General features: G+C 42.7%; 1 protein-coding gene across 2 annotated transcripts in view; it reads right to left on the bottom strand.

The window, feature by feature from the left end:
• slc12a7b (solute carrier family 12 member 7b) overlaps positions 1–14,384 on the bottom strand; it is a 101,040-nt gene extending 86,656 nt beyond the window's left edge. For both annotated transcript variants that reach the window (XM_083778555.1, XM_083778557.1), the window contains exons 1-2: positions 14,043–14,384; positions 13,911–14,012 (exon numbers count right to left, since the gene is read on the bottom strand). In XM_083778555.1, the coding sequence (XP_083634681.1) occupies positions 13,911–14,012; positions 14,043–14,163 (223 nt within the window). In that variant the 5' untranslated portion in view covers positions 14,164–14,384. The remainder of the gene's footprint in view (positions 1–13,910; positions 14,013–14,042) is intronic.
• Between the last annotated feature and the right edge of the window lie 4,822 nt (positions 14,385–19,206).

Genomic DNA, 19,206 nt, shown 5'->3' with positions numbered 1-19,206 from the left:
CAGAAAACTGTCAGGATGTAGAAGACATTTTTAGAATCTGATCTCAGGTCAAAATGGGTTAATAGCAAGGAAGGAAGCTCTACGCAAAACGTAGGCATGCATTTTTGGAAAGGGAAAAAGCGACAGTGATCAGATTCACACAGCTTATCCTTCTTTGGCCTGATGACGTCATGCTCATAGACACCCTGTAGTAGCTACAGCTTTAGTCAGTTTCACTATACTCAAAGATAATGAAGTCAAGGCACTCTGCTGCCCTCCTCTGGTAAAACATAGTAAATTCACTAGTTAATCATACACCTTGGATGTTACTGTATATGTATGCACTTGTATGGGCATTAAGCCTTTATAGTTTCTTCTATAGATTATATTAAGTGTATTCATATAATATAAATATAAATGTCAATACTTAACCCATTTTGACCCAGATTCTAAAAATGTCTTCTACATCCTGACAGTTTTCTGAAGAAGCTATGTTTCTATGTCAGTCGTTCTTTGATTTAAAAAAAATAGCAGACCTACAAGCTCGTAGCGCGCCACTCGGTGGCGCGCTATGAGCTTGTAGATCTGCTATTTTTCAATAGCTAAAGCATAACATAATGCTAACAACAAAAGTGTTTCCCGCCCAAAACAACACCAACTGAATAGATTTTTTTTTAAACAGTAATGATAATAGACAGTAGACACAAGGAAAAAGAATGACTAAAGTGCCAGGCAAAAAGGGCATTTTTCATTGGCAGACAGACTCAAATTAAATTGGGAAAAACAACTCCATATTAAATCCCCATCCTGTCAGAGTTTCCTGCCGTCCACCTATGACACGGTAACTCAACACCGCGCTTCGTCTGCCAAACATTTCCATGACATTTCTTTAATTCAGTTTATTGGCCCATATAAACAAGGTGTTAAAAAGGTGATAAAAAAACCCATCGCACTGCTGAAAATAAACTCAGTGGTTTCGAAAGTAGTAGTGCATGATACAAGTGAGGATTGTCAGAGAAATTAAAATTAATCCATAATCCTTGCAAGTGCAGCAATGCAAGTGTCATAATATGCTGCAACAACAAGCTTCTACGTTATTAGCCATGATTTGCTGGAGCATGATCCAATGTGGCACTTTTATAGAGTGGATGTGCGTGCTTGTTCGCTTGTTTTTGGAAATGTCACTTCCAGGCCAGTCAACTTCCATGCCATGATGTGCAGCCAGTGATGATGACTGCACTGCACACATGGATACTCTCATCCCGACCTTCTCAGGTGACTGGAGACTTGGCTGCCAGCCAAGTGCTAAACACTGCGTTTGACACAACAGTTTCAGGTGACACTTTCATCTCTTTTTGAGCAGATCCCGTTTTCCCAGAGGGAACTTCTGTGACTTTGGTCGGCGTTTCTTTTTTCGGCATCTCTGTTTGGAGTCGACTGGCAAACTATTCAGTTTCAAGCTCCAAAGCTGGCTGTACAGTACACCCAATCCGGTTGCTTTTTAACCACAGAAGCTTATATTACAATTTCGAAGGAAGAAACATTATGATACTTTAACAGTTGGGTCAAATCCACTTTTCAGCAAAGGAGATGTATAAGCTAAAGCTAGAATGTACTTGTATACTAGCTAGATGAAAACTTAACCTACCAATTCTGCCTGGTATTCACCACAGCATTTTATCCTCCTCCAGTTAAAACCCTGAATATACTTACAAGTACGGTAGCTGACTGGAGTTCCATACGGGTCTATAGTTATTCATCTCCTGTTTTCACTCTACACCAAATATCTTCACTGAAGACAGCCCATCTACAAGCTTATAGTTCAGCTACTGTACCTGATTGGTCCCTCACGAATACAGACATTAGGGTTTATTCATGTGCTTGACACGCAAGTTAACTATCATTTCCTGGAGGTGGCGGGGGACACAAGTTAACTATAATTTCCTGGAGGTGGCGGGGGACACAAGTTAACTATCATTTCCTGGAGGTGGCGGGACACGCAAGTTAACTATCATTTCCTGGAGGTGGCCTAGTTACTAGGGTAAGTGATTTTCTTTGGTTAAAAAGCTCTATATTGTGATAGAACTCATTGCTATAGGGTTAGGGTTAGTGTTCAGTAACAGGAGTCTCCATGTCTCTCCAGCTTTATTAAAACACTTTGACAGCTATTAACGAGTTGCCCGAGTTAATTCATTGTAGAACACTTTCCCTGTGATTCGCGAGTTGTCTGAGTTACACATATGTTTTCATTGTTTAATCCACGTTTTTAATCAGTTTTAAGTCATACGGGCTATCCACCGGACAGAATGGGATACGGTATGAGACGCGTTTTGATGACGTCATCGCAAAAAGGTCCGTCGCGCCGGCGTGCAAAGGGTTCTGGGAAATTGAGTCCCATTGTTCACAATGGCGAATTTTCCAGAGGAACAAGCCGTGCGCTGAGCGGGCTGTTGTTATGAATACTATGTTACACTACAAGAAACGATTACACCGTTTTAAAATTTCATGACAAGCAACTCAGCGGTTGGTGCAGTGGCTGTTCAAACTTCAAAGGTACAGTATGTAATGACTTAAACGGTACGTCGCACACATCACCACGTGTTAGGCCAACAGTTGTTCCTAATTTGGGCTGACAGCTGATGACAAGTTGTGAGAGATTCTCTCAGTGTAAACGACCACCATGTGGCATGGGTGCGGGTTAGGAAGGTCATCCATAGGCTCCTGGTTCTCAGAGACAGACAGAACATGATCCTCACTCTTCGTTACGTCCCCCTGCACATTTTTGACACTGGACACCCACCGAAAGCACTGGAGGAGAACTCTTTAACTACTTGTGTGTTTCCCTCACATAAAAGCTATCCCATGTTGCGTAGGTCGTCTTTATACAGTAGCTGCTAATTTAGGGGTAATATGGGCCTTAGCATGCCGGTTACAAATGATCATACAGTCTAAGAGACAGTGGAGGCTGTCCTAGCATTCTGACTATATGGTATTGTACAGTGTGCATACTTATTGACCCAGGGCTATAAATGTGGCTGATGATTGATGAAATATCAAAATGGGGAAATGGCACCAGGCTCATTGTCTGGCTTAAATCGGTCTGTGAGAGGACTACAGTAGTTTCATGGCAATAACAGAGGAAATAAGGCAAACATGACTCACACTAAAGTGCTTTAGTTATCCTACACGTGTTGCTGACCAAGCACTGGAAACCCCCATGCTCCCATCATGCCCCCAGGAGCCCTGCAGTCACCAAGTCCTATATTAAATCTAATGTTTAGGAGTCTTTAGGGAAAATCCATTGTTTCCCCTTCAAAGATATTTAACAGAAACACTAGCCAACGCCCCACCACCACCTCACCCCACCATATCCAATGCCATCCCAATATATAGCAGAAATGTTTAAGACCTTGACACAGCCTCATTTCTCACATAAGTATCATAATCTAGGAATAGAAATTATATATTTATTATTATTATTATTTTGTTTCTTTTTATATTAAGTGCAACTGACCAGCAGAGAATAAAAATGGAACTGGGTCCTAGCACCAAAATTATACTCCCGTTACTGTACTTAGAAAATACTGAGAGAAACATTCTGATATACAATACAGTAAGTACATTTTTAACCCATTTTTAACCCATTTTGATCAGATTCTAAAAATGTCTTCTACATCCTGACAGTTTTCTGAAAAAGCTATGTTTCTAACTTTCTATGTCAGTCGTTCTTTGATTTTTCAAAAATAGCAGACCTACAAGCTCGTAGATCTTGTAGATCTGCTATTTTTCAATAGCTAAAGCATAACGTAATGCTAAAGGGGTTCCCGCCCAGAAATGCCAGTGTGCATTACCCCAAAAAGGTGGAAAAGCCCTCAGGCTCAACTCAACCCCAGCGGGACTGGACGGACTGCTGTACTCCAAAATAATACTGAGGGCAATATCTGATGCCAGAGGACATTGATGATGCATGCACACACACACACACACACACAAACACACCCTTAACCACGTGAAACCTAGCAAGCTGGGAACGAAAATAGCAGATCTACAAGCTTGCATGTACAGTAAACAAGTTATTTTCAACAAAGACATTTTGGGATAAATGGTGCATTTATATAGCACTTTCATGATCCAAAGCTCTTTACATAGTTTGTGCATTGCAGTCACACACACATTCATACACCGATGGCGGAGGAAACCATGCAAGGCACCAACCTGCACATTGGGAGCAATTAGGGGTTCAGAGTCTTGCTCAAGGACTCTTCGACACTAACTCTGGGAAAGCGCAGGATCGAACTGGAAACCTCGCAGTTGCCACTCTGCCGGCCACTCTACCCCGGAGCCACTGCCGCCCGCAATGTGTTTTTGTGTCAGGGGGCGTTCGCACCAATTACAGTGTCAAGTCAACCCCAGTCAACTAACTGTTAGGACTTTACCATGAATATTATAGTGTGTATCGGCAAATGGTTAAGTTCTTCCAGTTGTGAGGATTTTATTTTATAGACAGACATTCTTTCCCTGACCAGTACATGCCTAACCTTAACCTAATGACTACTTTTAACTGTAACACCAAGTTCAAGCCTTGTTCTAAAAATACATATTCTTCTGACGATGTACAGCAGCAGACACGGAAATAGAACACCTGACCAGTCTGTACTGGTCAGGAACTGAACTGACCACTTAGGATGACTGTATCCATGGGGACATTTGGAGGCTTATAATAAGACAATAATAAACAGATGAGATAACAAAACAGCCACACACGCCAGAAACATGTCCAGAAACAAGGTTAACCCTGAATAGACCTGAGGACGGACAGGCATGGACTCCAGGGACTGATTGAAGTCACACTGGAAAACAGATTATACTGTATGAACCTGAATCATGATCTCAGCTTATGGACGACAGAACAGGACAGGACAGGACAGGAGTTGTATGCTCATAATTTCCTCAGTGCCCTATTGGTTCAGATTACCGTAAATCTGTTAAGAAAATGTACTTTGCTTTTTGATACTTTATTAGCATATTCACAAGACGTTTAGGGATAAGGGTATGACGAAAATAGAGCCCTTTGGCTCTGGTCCTACAACTCATACTGGCATGCGATGCTGGCAGTCTGCAACCAAACAAACCACTCAAAACCTAAACTTGATATGTACAGTAGAGACCAGACCGATCATGACAGATAAGCTGAGCTGTATTTTGAAATACTGTGGCTCCGTCTCCATCTCCCTCTCTCTTTGAGGGCATAGTAAGTATACTAATACATGATGCAAATAACTATCCCTACTTTGTTCCTGAATAAAAGATGCCGGTACTGTGATGATTTAACTCAATCAATTATCATTCTCCTCTTTTACTGGTTGCCTTCTGGCTTGTTTGTGGAGGAGATAGTTGTTGTCCATCGATATGGAAATCACAGGCAAATATCTGACTATTAATGACTACACAAACCATGTAACACTGTTTACTTTTCAAAATTAAAGATATTATTTCAAGGTTTCTTGTGTAAGGGCATATATCATTAAGGTTATTTTAATCTGGTTTCATGAGACAAAGTAATAAGGAGAATAGCAAAATAGAAGAAAAAAAACATTCTTGCATGTGATCATTTAACACAATCACTTTTAATTTAAGAATGCCTTTGGTGTCGCCATTAACTTATATTGTACTAAATTGCATTAAATAATTGGAAATTATACTTTGACTTGCGATGTGATGCGAGAGTGCAATCTAGTCAACATCAACTCGAGACTCCTGAATCGCTGATCTGCCATCAGTGTCTTGAGCTCTACTGTGTTGTTAGCTAAGATCATATATGTCGCGCCATAGTGCTTCTACGTACAGTACAGTACAGTAGGTGTTGCGCTTCTTTCCTTTCCTGGCTTTGCCCTGGCTTAAGTTATTGCAGAGCTTTTTCAGTCACAATTGAGTATAGAGCTTGTGCAATCAGAAGTCAGTCAAGAGCACTCTCCCATAACACTAATTACTCCATTTTGTGGTTTGGAGAAATACAATAAGTAAGTATGCATATTTAAGGGGGAACACAAGAATTGTGTAAACGCAAAATGGCAAGGTCGATTTTCTTTGTCCCTATCCAGCCCTGCTTGAATGTGAGCAGACCATTATTATTAGAAAACCAAATTGGTTCAATCAATACCCTGGTACACTTCTACAGAATCCCCAAGAGCCGACCACTGCTTCCCGCGTATTGCGCGCAACGTTACTCACTTTCAATAAAACATTTCTGTGACTCTTCAGAAATACCAAGAAACGTTAACCGTCTGTGTAGTTTACTTTGAAATAAACCAACAGCCTTTATGCGTCTCATAACGCTGCATTGCTCTTGGGCCTAGTACTACTATGCTTCACTTGTTGACAGTGGAAAAATGGCTAATGAGCCATACATTAGCCTCCACTGTAAGCACAAAGCAGGTGGCTCACTAGCCTGGAACTCACCTATGCTTTCTATGGCATGCGCAGCTGCTGGACATGATACTAATTAATTAGAACGACAGAGAGAGAGAGGAGTGCGTGTGTGTACGGGTGTGCGTGTGTGTCAATTTAACAAAGGTGCAGACGATCAGAAATCAGCAGAGAGTGTTCGACGTTTGCGCTACTCTATGCCAAATTGAAGTGGACTCGGACCCAGACTTTTTTTTCCTCCCTGGAAATAAAAACGTCTGGGTTTCCGAGGCTAGTGGCTCACAGACAGAAATCTACCAGTCTAGTGGAAAAAAGGAGAACAGATAGCTGCCAAGTGTTTTTGAGTGGTGCAGCCAACCACTCCACAGAACAGCAATGTGTGTCCCCTGTGTACTGTCTGTCCCTCCCTCTGTCTGTTTGGGGTACCAACAGGTGACAAAGTGGCGCTGTTGAGCTTCACACTGTGCACAGGTGCATGATGCGCTGTTGAGCTTCACACTGTGCACAGGTGCATGATGGGAAGCCGAGTATTTCCTACGCGTGACTGTGTGTTAGGCGACTCAACAGTGACACCTTAGGTCACTGTGTAGTATATCCGTACTCCAGCGGACATGGAGAGATACATAGATAGGGACCCACATTGCTGTTCCACCACTCAGTTCAGACAGGTCTGATTTATTACATTTTTTGAATGCAATGTCATTAACTGGACACAAGTTTCTCCTCACGCTACTATTTTGTCATTTATTTATTCCATCTATTATTTGACTAATCAGATCAAACAGGCATAATTAATTGTATGCATGGAGGAAAAACTGAGCATCTCATCTGGTTATGAGATGCTTGCTGGTTGTACAAGAAAATAGATTGTACCTCTGCAATGGAAATCCACCTCTGTCTGCATTAAATGATTATCAAATTAAGATGATGAACTGAACTGAATCATCGTCTGCTAATGTTAACATAATCTGCCTAGGTCAACATAACGCTCCTAGGGTTTAATCTTACTGTCACATCCAATAGCTGCCGTCACTAAATTGATTAAATATGATTCTTGCCATCACTCATGCGTTGATTGGAATATTATGTTTGCCAAAGAGGAAGGAACTTAAGCAATTAGGATCCACGATAAATAGCTTAGTTTGGACAACAAAGGCACTCTAAAACATCCATTGTGTTTATGGTGCCACTAGGCCCACTACTACTGTATATTCAGTAGGTCTCCCTAAAAAAAAGCTTTACTTAGATAAAGGTTCAAGCAGTGGTAACCAACCTTTTCAAGCCCAAGAGCCCATTTTATTACCAATTGTAAGCCATGATCTAGCACTAAAGTGTGTTAAAATAAAATAAACTTGTTTTTTGCGATTTCTGACAGGCTCAATGCATGTGCACACATCCAGAGCCTATAGTTTAAGAATAAATAACTGATGGTTATATAATTAATGCCGAAATATACATATTATTATTATTATCTTATTTGTTGAGGTTTTTTTAATAAAACAAAACGTAAAGGACATGAAATTAATTGCTTATATAGCACAATATTTAGTTTCTCAGTTCGATGAATATTCACATTTACAGATGACAAATAAATACAGTACATGACCATATATTTGAACAGTTATGGTGACTGATACAATACTCTCAGTGTCAGCCCACCTTTAATGAGACTGCTGTGGCTGCACATTATCTGCAAGTGTTTTGAAATCTGGTTCATAGTTAGTGATTGCCAGTCTGAGGCTGTCATTAAGAAGTGAGTCACTCAGTCATACGAGTTCTAAACTACGATTTTATTATTTTCATTTGTAAAAAGGCCATTTCACATAAGTAAACTGGAGCCAAAGTCGGCATTTGAGTGCACAAGACACAATCAGGGGATACTTCTCTCTGCTCACAAGTGAACAAAAAAAGTCCTGCTTTCTAGCTCTGTCCTCCAGTGGTTAGTCAGTTATATTACTAGTTCAGAAATCTCCATTTCATCCGAAGTTAATTAATGCAAACACAAATCCAGATTGAATGCCAAGCATCACTGTTGTCTGTTGTCATTGATAGGATTTGATGAAGAGGAATCTTGGCCTCAATGCACGCAATCCTTGAATGCAGTGTACACATCCTCACCCTGGGTCCTTTTTTTCCAACAGAATAAGGGCGAGAAAGTCCTCTTTGGTGTGAAAAATCTGGGAAAAACACAATTAGCTGGGCGGTGTCCGTGACATGTCAGTGGACTCGTCAAACTGAAGTGAAAAGTATGACACATTTTGACAAATCTTTGAATACGTTTGTATCAATGCTTTAAATTCCAATGCTTTAAATTACAGTCCATGTCCCTCCCTGTCCGTAAATGGTTCCTTTGCGCTGAGCCAAAACATGGCTAAGTCGGAAAGGATGCATGCTCCCAATTCCTGGTGGAAATGATTATTGAGGATTATTATTTCTTTCCGCCAGATCTTCCATAGTCAGAGTAGAGTAGTCACTGCATGCTTGCCTGTGTGTAGGTATAGTAGTGAGTGAGAGGCTGTTTTTATACTGTTCTGTTCTGATATGCATAACTATTATATGCACAAGTTGTGCATAATAGTCAAACAAACGAACTCTGCAGTTGATGGCCCAACACATGTCTGGGGCCATCACTGCGAGCTGTCAGCCTGTCAGTCTGACACCCGCTCACTCCGAGATCTACTTGTCTTGAATGGCTCATGCGAGCTACTGGTAGCTCGCGAACCCCTGGTTGGTTACCCCTGAAACATACTGTAGCAGTATGCTATTTCTTCAAGATATGGCCAATGTTACTTGTTTTCCACTGGGTGCAAGAAGCCGTTTTGTGACTCATGACTTTAATAGTCACTAGAATGAGATTTTATTACCAAGTATGGGATACGTTCAAGGAATTTGCCTTTGGCATGTTCTGCAGCCACACAAACAACATTTAACTCAGCAGAACACTGACAAACTACAGTGAAATACAGGACTTGCATTAGTGGAAAAAGGACACAGCAGACTAAACAACACAGACAAAATTCATGCAGCCTAGTATTTTAGGTAGCAGGTGACATTTATCGATGCGTGATGATAACGTGTAGTTGTGGAGCAAGCATTGAGCTCCAGTGGTGACCATTGTACAAGTAATGCACTTATGCGATACAAGGTTCAGCTGTTTAGAGTTTAGACAGTCAGAGATAAAGCGAAATTCTATGCCAAATCATGTAGCTGTGATTGGCTCACTTAATTGCACAGTAATCATTTGCATGTAAGCCATATATTTTTTTATGTCATCAAGTTCAAAACAATACCCATCTGCGACATACAGTAGGTGTGAGTGGCTTTTATCTTGGAAACATAATTATTGATGATGGATTGTGTATGAGTTGTCTGCCCGACAGTGAAGATGTATCCTCTGCCGCCATAGTAGGCATAGCCTTCACCTGGCCTAATTGTCTGTAACCATGGCAAGGAAAAACACCCTCTGTGGAATTCTGTAACAAATAACCTAGGCCTAGTCAGGGGATTAAATGGTTCACACACTATATCCCATATCATGCTGAAACAAGTGCACTTAAAGGGACACTTCACTGCAAAAGATATATATGTTAATGACGTTTAGAAGATTTAAAACACTTTCCTGGGGGTCTTTGTGTGTAATAGTGGTTTAAGATATTCCTTCCTGGACTACAATTCCCATAATGCTTTGGTGCACTGCTCCTCCTTGTGGATAGGGGGAGGGCTGTCTTACTGAGACAACATGTAGTCCAGGAAGTAAGAGAGCCCAGTGTCCATGACATCAGAGACACTGGGCTCACTGCTAAAATCAAAAATATCTAAAAACCACATATTACACACATAAAGACCTCCAGGAAAGTGCTCAAGTTAATGACTTTTAGAAATCTTCTTAAAGTCATTAACATATATTTTTTTGCAAAAAGGGTGAAGTGTCCCTTTAACGCAGCACGCAAGTGCTATCCATTGTCATGAGTTACGGCTCAGCATGTAAGCAGCAGACGCAGGGGTCATCGCGATGCTGGCAAGTTTGTGGTGGTCATTTTTGTAAATTTTCTATTATTGACATGGACATACAAATGAGCGGACAATAATATTATATCTGTCTGTGTTACAGAAACACAGACAGAGCTGTAGCCTTAAATTACCTAAATAGGTCTCTAACAGTACGTTTTAACAGCGGGCTACAGCTAGGCGAATTTTCCAGAAGTGCATTATTTGTCTATGGGACCGACTACTGGTGATAGCAGGCAAACGGACGATGGTCGAAAAGTGGGGCGGGGCAACGTCTCCCGAAAAGATACAAATAATTCATCTTTTTGGGCGATGTGTTGGCCGATGCTCGCCGGGTGTTAAAACGTATTGTAAAGGTCCCTACACATCGGGCGCGTTTTTCCTGTACCTTAAGTCTGAGTGTGTGCAAGTGTGCACAGTACAGTGTGTACAAATGGAACCAAATGGACCCGTTGTACACACTCAAGAGTTATGGGGGTCCTTGAAAGTAAAAAGTTAGAGAAACACTGTCCTACAGTGTCGTAGTGAATGAGTGTCATACATATTATTCAGAGGAAAACCTGTAGACTGACATTCAGATAATGGTCATCATTAGTCTTGCCACAGACACATTTGTCTGTGTACAATACGGACATATTGAATATTGATGACACCTGCAGCAGGTACGCAAGCACGCACGCACGTCGGTCTCTCTGCCTGTCCAAATAACCTAAACTTTACACAGAGTGATTTTCAGATGGACATACAGGAGTAAATTAATGCAGGTTTATCCTATTCAAATTGTGAAGTCATTGATATTAGCCAACATACTGTATGCCACTAGTCTAAAGGGCAGCTTATAGGTGTACTGTACATAGTTGTACCACATCCTCAGTAGACCTCAATGGCGTTCAACTTCAAATGCAATCAGTCTTCATCATCCTGTGATGAATAGTTCAGAAGTTAGTTATGGATGACAGTGTGTTCATCAATAGACCCTCTAGCTCTTCCTCTCCCTGTTTAGGGAGAGGAACCCCCCCCCCCTGCCTGGGCCCTCATTACCCCCCTTCCTAAAAAACTATGAATGCTGGAGCTTGCAACAAGAAAAAAACATATCAACCACTTCTTTACACCTGTGTAAACCTGTGATGGGCAGCAAAGGGCATTAGGGCTATGGACCAGAGCTACCTTTGCCCACCTTTCCTAAATTCCACCATACAGTAATTTTCCCATGACATTGTTAATAAAGAGACATGCAACACAAAAACAATAGCTACCCCTCCCTAGCCGAAGCAGGACCGTTATCCTCCAGGATGAAAGGATAGCAAATAACCTCTGCTAATAGAACATTATGTTCTGCCTTCTCCACACAAATAGATCTTGTGAAGAATAAAGATAGCAGAATATAACTAGAGCTTGTCCTGAAATAAGCATACAGATGATACATCTACAACATGCAGTATACTACCATCCTTACCATCTGTGTACTGTGTAGCTACAAGTTGGTGAAGAAAAGTTTATCGCTTCCACAAGGTTTTCCAATACTAGCAAAGCTGGAAATGTAACCCAAGACTTTTTCCATCCTTAGTGTTGTGTTGTACCATGACCCCTACAAAACACAATAGCAGCAACACTTCTGGCTGATATCAGCATCACCAATCAATATAGGGGTTGGTTTTCCAAGGACTGTAACAGTGTTCAAAACGAATACTGGACAACTCACCCCAGTTGTCTTCACTTTCTGACATGGCGGGTGAGTTGTCTGTACTTTCCACCGGGCAAGTTGGGCGAGTTGGTAAAGGGAAAGGACGGACAGCTCACCCCGAAAGTCCAGACAACTCACCCCGGTGAGTTGTCTTCACTTTCTGACATTGCGGGTGAGTTGTCTGTACTTTCCGTGGCACCCATTACAGTAATTCAATTTCGGATCCAACTATCGGTTCCTACAGACGTGCGCAGTCAGGCGCAAATTATTTATTTATTTAACAGTAAAATCCAGTGAAACACTGTTGTAAGTAAGGAGTTGAGCGTCTCTCTCACTCTCTCTATGCAGCATTGAGGGGGACGTGGGGGGATCGTTTGGGGATAATGTTTGCGTTTCAAAGGCAGAGTCTCACAGCTGTACAAAGTTGCTAATTAGACTGCACTCCCAACGAACACAGTTCTAATATGCCTACTTATTGACTGAAAACATCTGAATAGCAAAGCTATTGACAACCCAGAAATCAAGAACAGTGGATCTATGCCGTAATTCAGGAAGATAAGGTTGAATGAAGAATGAATCTAGATTATATTAAGGATACATGGGATATTCAGTAAAGTAAAGAGCTCAAAGGGTATACATATTCAGTCAGACAACTCACCCCGAAAGTGCCCGAAAGTGAAGACAGCTCACCCCCGAAAGTGAAGACATCTCACCGGGGTGAGATGTCTGGTGAGTTGTCCGGACTTTCGGGGTGAGATGTCCGGACAACTCACTTGGAGGTGCAAAAAGGGTGAGTTGTCTTGTTACCTTCAAACCACACTTTTTTTCTTTTGTTTCTTCTGTCACAGGAAAGTTTTAGTCGGTTAGGGTTGGTTACTTTTTCTATACCAAATACAGAAAAAGTATTACAAATACAGAAGGAAATTAGTTAATCGATTGATGGGACAAAATGTGGATGTGGCTGAAATAAGCTGACATACAGAGTCACATTCTGCAGTGTGAATCAATTCATAACATGACCAATCCACCAGGCATGTGATCTGTCTCTAGAGGCAAAATAACAACACAACAAACAGCCCATGTTCAGGGGAGTACATAGGGAGTGACCCAGCACAGCAGAAACCGACCCCCAAAACACCCTATTCTGCAGTTCTGTTCTCCCGAGTCCCTCTATCAGTCTCTCGTGATCTGGCAAAAACAATTAGACAGCTGTTGGAACAGATTGCTTATACATAAGGTCATTAGTAAACTGTAATTTGGCGTGCCTGCGTGCCTGCTCAATGTCCCATGCACTAACCAGCACAAGCTGCCCTTCAACCTGTTGCTATAGTAGCCGAAGCGCCTGGATTTTGTTTTAACGACTGATCTAACGAATCATGATAAGAAACATACATAGACTACACCCACCCACGTGGTAGTGCCAGCCAGCCAAGTAAGACGCAAGTGATGCTAATGCAATTTTGCACTGAATGGGTGTATTTAACAACATACTGAATAGTTTTAAACGTCACATGGTCCACCGTCCACGTCCATCTATTTAAACAACACTTACAGCCGAGGTGGAAAGTTGACAGTGCCTTAATTCCCTTGACAGCTTTACGTCGAGATGCTTTCAACAAGTGAAAAGTAAAGAGCTCAGCTGCGGCGCCAAACTTGAACACAAAGTGCCACAAAGAAAACTCCTCTCCTGACTGTCTCCTCATTACATAACATTACATGACAGCCGTTGAATTGCATCAATCATAATCCGTGGTTCATTCATGCTCATAACAGACATTGACTGGAGGCAATTGCGAGGCGTGCATCCTCCTACCGTATTTGTTGGGTTCTCTCTCGTATTTCAGGATTGGAACCACGCCGTCGGCGGCGGCTCCTGCGACCCCTTCTCCGGTCCCCGCTTCTGGCTCTCCCCCTTCTCCGGTCCCCGCTTCTGGCTCTCCCCCACTGACGGTGTCCGGTGCGGGGTCATCGTGGATAACCGCCTCGACGTGTTGCCCCTGCTGCCCAGCTCCCAGTGCCTTCTCCTCCCCTTCCCCGACCGGCACGACCACGAATCTTTCGCTCATGTTCTCCTCCTCCCCCGCCGTGTCTCCCCGTGTCTCTAATGCCGCTCAGTGCGACTCTTTTCTAGGGTGAAAAACTTTCCGTTTAGCGCTGTGATTCAAACCGCCTGTAGTGTAGTAGAGTGGTTGCTAGAGGAGGGGGGGCGCACGCTTGACAACGTATGTGGACGCACATACACTCACTGACACACCACATGCGTCATGCACACACTACAGTGACTACACTAACTGCACCACTACCTACACACTGTGTGAGACACACACACACGTTGATCCGAGGATTGATTACACTGAAGGCGTGCCCGTCTCATGGTCTCCGCTAATTGGACGAGAGGGTCGAGGAGCGGTGTCAATCAGTGTCAAAAACAAATAAATCAGGGCCATGAAAACCCAAATATGAAATGAGCGAGTTCTATTATTTGTTTAAACTTTATATGTGGTGTGCAAATGAGTCAACATTGCATCATGAGTAAAGTCGAATTGAAAGCCTAATACTATCCCTCTAGTTTAGATAGATAGAGAGACAGACAGACAGACAGACACGGTCACTCACACACACACACACACACACACACACACACACACACACACACACACACACACACACACACACACACACACACACACACACACACGCACGCGCGCACACCACACACACACACACACTCACCACTCCCATTAGGTTTGCTGGGACAAATAACACCCAGTTAATACCCACTTTTTACATCCTATCAACATAATTTCATTTAATCGTTAATTTTCCATTACAGCCTCTGACTCTCTGTGAGCTCCTACTGAAAATAGATGTCTTGTAAACAGCTCAGAATGGGTAATTCAGTTTATCATGTTTACAGGAATACTTCATAATACTTTTGGCATATTAACGGTATGCACATAATGTAAATCATTCCCCCAAAGATACAGTATGTCACAAGGAAAACTGGAGAGAATATCTGTTTCCATTTAGTGAAAGTAACTTTTATACTTGGCGTTTAACCACTTCAACCCACTTTCTATTCTGGGGGAACATCAACAAAATTGATGATATACAAGCTCACAACGTGTTACAGCTCACTGTGAGCTTTTAGTTCTGCAAATTTTGGTGAAGACACTTGGACATTTACCAAGCATTTGCCATAACTGTCTTGTTGGCGACGGCATGTCGCATTTACTATAAATCTTGCATTTCCCGTCAGTGTGTTTGTTAATCCTTCCCCATCCATCCTTCCTCTTCGATGTCTCCCTTTTGACTGATACCTATTTATAACCAGCTCAGTGGCCTTGTGGTTAGAGGGCCTCATGGCTCGGCAAGGCTACTTGTCCATTTAAACTCTAGACGGGCCTGCCCGAAAGTTATTAGTGCAGCTGCGCCCGGCAGCCGGCGAAGTTCTCATCAGGCCCGAAAATTAAGGCCCGGCCCTACCTGGGCCCTCATCAAACCCTGTACACTCAAGACACTGCCCCCGCTGACGCTCTTAGATCTCCATATATGGAGCTGACATATTTTGATCTGACCTCATCAAACCCTGTACACTCAAGACACGCTCCATATATGGCCAGTACAGAATTCATTCCATATGTTGATCTGACCCCCATGCCAAAGCGCCAGAGCTCGCCCAGCAGTCTGCTGTCACCCAGGCGAATATGTTGATCTGATCCCCCATTCCAAAGCGCCAGGCGGATGCATGCACGCTCTCGCCCCCAGGCGTCTTGGTTATTATTTGTTATAGCTTTTTCATGTAATGTACTTGTGTGTAGGGTATACATGTACACATTTAGCCAACTAAAATGGAACACACACAAAAATGGACGTGCATGTACGTATGTGTGTGTGTGTGTGTGTGTGTGTGTGTGTGTGTGTGTGTGTGTGTGTGTGTGTGTGTGTGTGTGTGTGTGTGCACAAAATATGGATGCCAGGTTGAAAGTGGTTTATCAACCCATTTTGGACTGAGGTCGTTAAAAAAAGTCTTCTAAATCCTAATTTATTTCTGAAAAACCCATGTTTCAATGGCAGTGGTGCTCAACCTTTTTCAAGTCAAGGACCTCCAGAATGATCTCTATTGGGCCACGGACCCCCATTTCACAATATGTGGTTCAGGGACCCCCCCAGAAGCTAATATTTTAGACCTATACAAGCTCGTAGTGTGCCACTCGGTGGCGCGCTATGAGCTTGTATATCTGCTATTTTTCAATAGCTAAAGTATAGAACAGAATGCTTAAAACACCAAAAGGGGTTTCCGCCCAAAATGGATTAAGACCGATTACACAAATGGGGTGGATGGACAAGCCGCTCAGGCAGGGTGTTGGTCTGAAATAACAGACAGTTAGTGACTTGTAATCCATCATTTGCATGTTTGTTACTCATCTTCTGCTGACTATATTCACACTAGGAGCTGAGTGAGAACAGATGTGTGCTTTACTGTCAGCTGCCTGCGTGAGAAGAGAATACAGTAGCCTACTGCTCACACGTCGCTTCAGAGAAGAGACAGATGTCAAAATGTTTTTTTCCCCTCCTCTCTCTCTCATTTTGTCCATTTGTTTAATCAGTAAAACTCTTGTTAATCTGCATGCGTTTTGTACCGGTCATTCATTTTAATCAAATGAGTGAATAAAATTATCCCTGATAATGTGTAGAGGATAGATTTCAAAACATAATGTGCAGGAATATGCTAAAATGTAAATATATTTTCCATGTTTCTGTATTCATGATATCTTATTAGTTACAATAATATAGGAAACTGTGTTGTACTCTGTATTAGTCCTGTACCAAAGTTGGTTGGTTGAATATGTGTTGTTGTCGTTTAATCTACCAAAGGATAACATATGTATTGTGTAAATATTGTAAAAAAAGAAAAGAAAAAAGAAGAAATGCAAGGATAGGTTAGGAAAGGATATCAACTGTCCTCGTGCTCTCAATGCTCAGTGTATTGTTGTCATGGAGATTTTCCTTTGGGAGAGAATTTAGCAAACAGCCTACCTTCCCTCTTCATTTCCCAGAGGGGTTTATCAGAAGCTTTGATGCATTAAGCTTTCATAGCCCACATTGGCTCTTTATTTTCACTGTCAGGTAGAGAAAAATAGCTGTTAAAAGGATATTAGCACCGAGAGGCCCCACTTTCACATATACTTCTGCTAACTGGGGTTCAGTACCATCTAGATTAGAATATTAGTGATTAGGCGGTGTAGACATGTATGCCTTATTTGCCGGTGCAATGACTGCAAATTGGGCTGGTGGGTCTGTCATCTGTCATGTCACACTTTAGCCCACCCAGTGAGTAGCCAAAAGCAGTCACGGGCCACGGCATGTTTGGTTTATTCCCTACTGGTGGCATTGTGGGGGCGAAAGGGCGGGGTTCCAAAGACAAGAGGGCAATGGGAGGGCAGGGGTGGGGTGCATTTGGAAACGTGGAGAAGGTTTGAATGCTGTTTGTATAACTCTGAACTAACCTACCCCCCCATTACAGCTCAGCAAATGGCTTGTTAGATCTGTCTTTCATCTCTCTGTATCCCTCTCTCAAAAAAATAACCCCAGAGGGATTTTTAAGGCATCACTATACCTTTATAAAAGATGTGAATAGCAACATTATTCAAAATAAATTAGCACAGTAAGTTCTCGAAATAGACCATATATAATGGGCTTCAAATGGCATAAAGGTACTAAGCGCGGCCTGTGATGATCCAGTCTTCTCCATTTATGGCAATCCAGGGTTTGATGAGACCTATACGGTCACAATTAAGAGTATTTTCTTGTCCCCCAGGTGATGGGAAATTACTAACTTTTACAGCTTCACTCAGCAGATGGCTGCTCAGATGTCTCAGATGAGCGCAAGCCGGGAGCTGTCAGTGGTTAAGTGTCTTGCTTAGGGACACTTTGACACATGACTGGGTGTAAGCTGAGTGTCCAACTGGCAACATTCTGATTCCCAGACAGCCTCTTTACCCACTCATCTACAGCCACCCTTCACTAGTGACCTTCCACACTGACATTACATAACTTCCTGTGGCAAGTTAGACCAAGACAGAGAAATGAGGTTCAAACCCTCAACCGGCTGTGATGCACCTGACCCCCCCCCCCCCCCCCCCCCACAAGACACACACACACACACACACACACACACACACACACACACACACACACACACACACACACACACACACACACACACACACACACACACAAGCCCCCTATGAATACTGACGCCCAGAGGATCTCATTACAGAGTACGGACAGGGACAGCATCCCATTTGCCCTGAACAGCAGACAAAAACAAGTCAGTCTGATCGCCTCTCTTCACCTTCTGTGATAGTTCCATTCCATCCCAGCTGTTCACCTCACCTGAGCTACTGTCCCCCAAAATATCTCCATGTGTTTGATCATGCACAATCTATGAAAACAAAGTGCCTGTGGTCTCCGAAGCTGTGCACAATTTGTGACCATCTGGAAACTTTGGACACAGTTAGTGAAAAGTAGAATTCCTCCAACATACAGTACATGCGCAGTGCTCACTCACTCGTTCGCTCGCTCGCACGCACGCATGCACGCACGCACGCACACATTATTATTAGTGCGGTACGATTTTCCAAATAATTCCAGACTTTGTTGGATTAACAGTGGAGTGGCAGGCATAGAACATCACACGAAAGATGCCTTAAGTTATACAGTACATAAGATACATCCGCAGATTCCGCACACTGGTTTAAAGCTCCCAAACAATTGTATTCATGGCGCCATAGATACAATTGTTTGGGAGCTTGGCCATTGAAAGAACACTGGTCATTGTTTTTGTCTCCACCAGGCCGAAGGCATGTGGGGAGAGTATGTTTTGCACTCCGTCCGTCCGTTTGTGTGTCCGTTTGTGTGTCCGTCCGTGTGTCCGTGAACAGCTAATCTCGGCCACCGTTAACCCGGTCGATGCCATATTTTGCACACACACTCCCTGGATGCCAACGATGAACCTCTGCCCCAAACTTTCCAGAACGGCCTGTTATAGCGCCACCAGGAGGCCGCTTTGTGCAAAACGGCCACCGTTAACCCGGTCGATGCCA

Source organism: Protomyctophum parallelum (genome assembly GCF_964188405.1).
Source record: "Protomyctophum parallelum genome assembly, chromosome: 12".
Lineage (NCBI taxonomy): Eukaryota > Metazoa > Chordata > Actinopteri > Myctophiformes > Myctophidae > Protomyctophum > Protomyctophum parallelum.
Note: the sequence above shows the minus strand (reverse complement) of the source record. Positions and strands in the feature narration are given on the sequence as shown.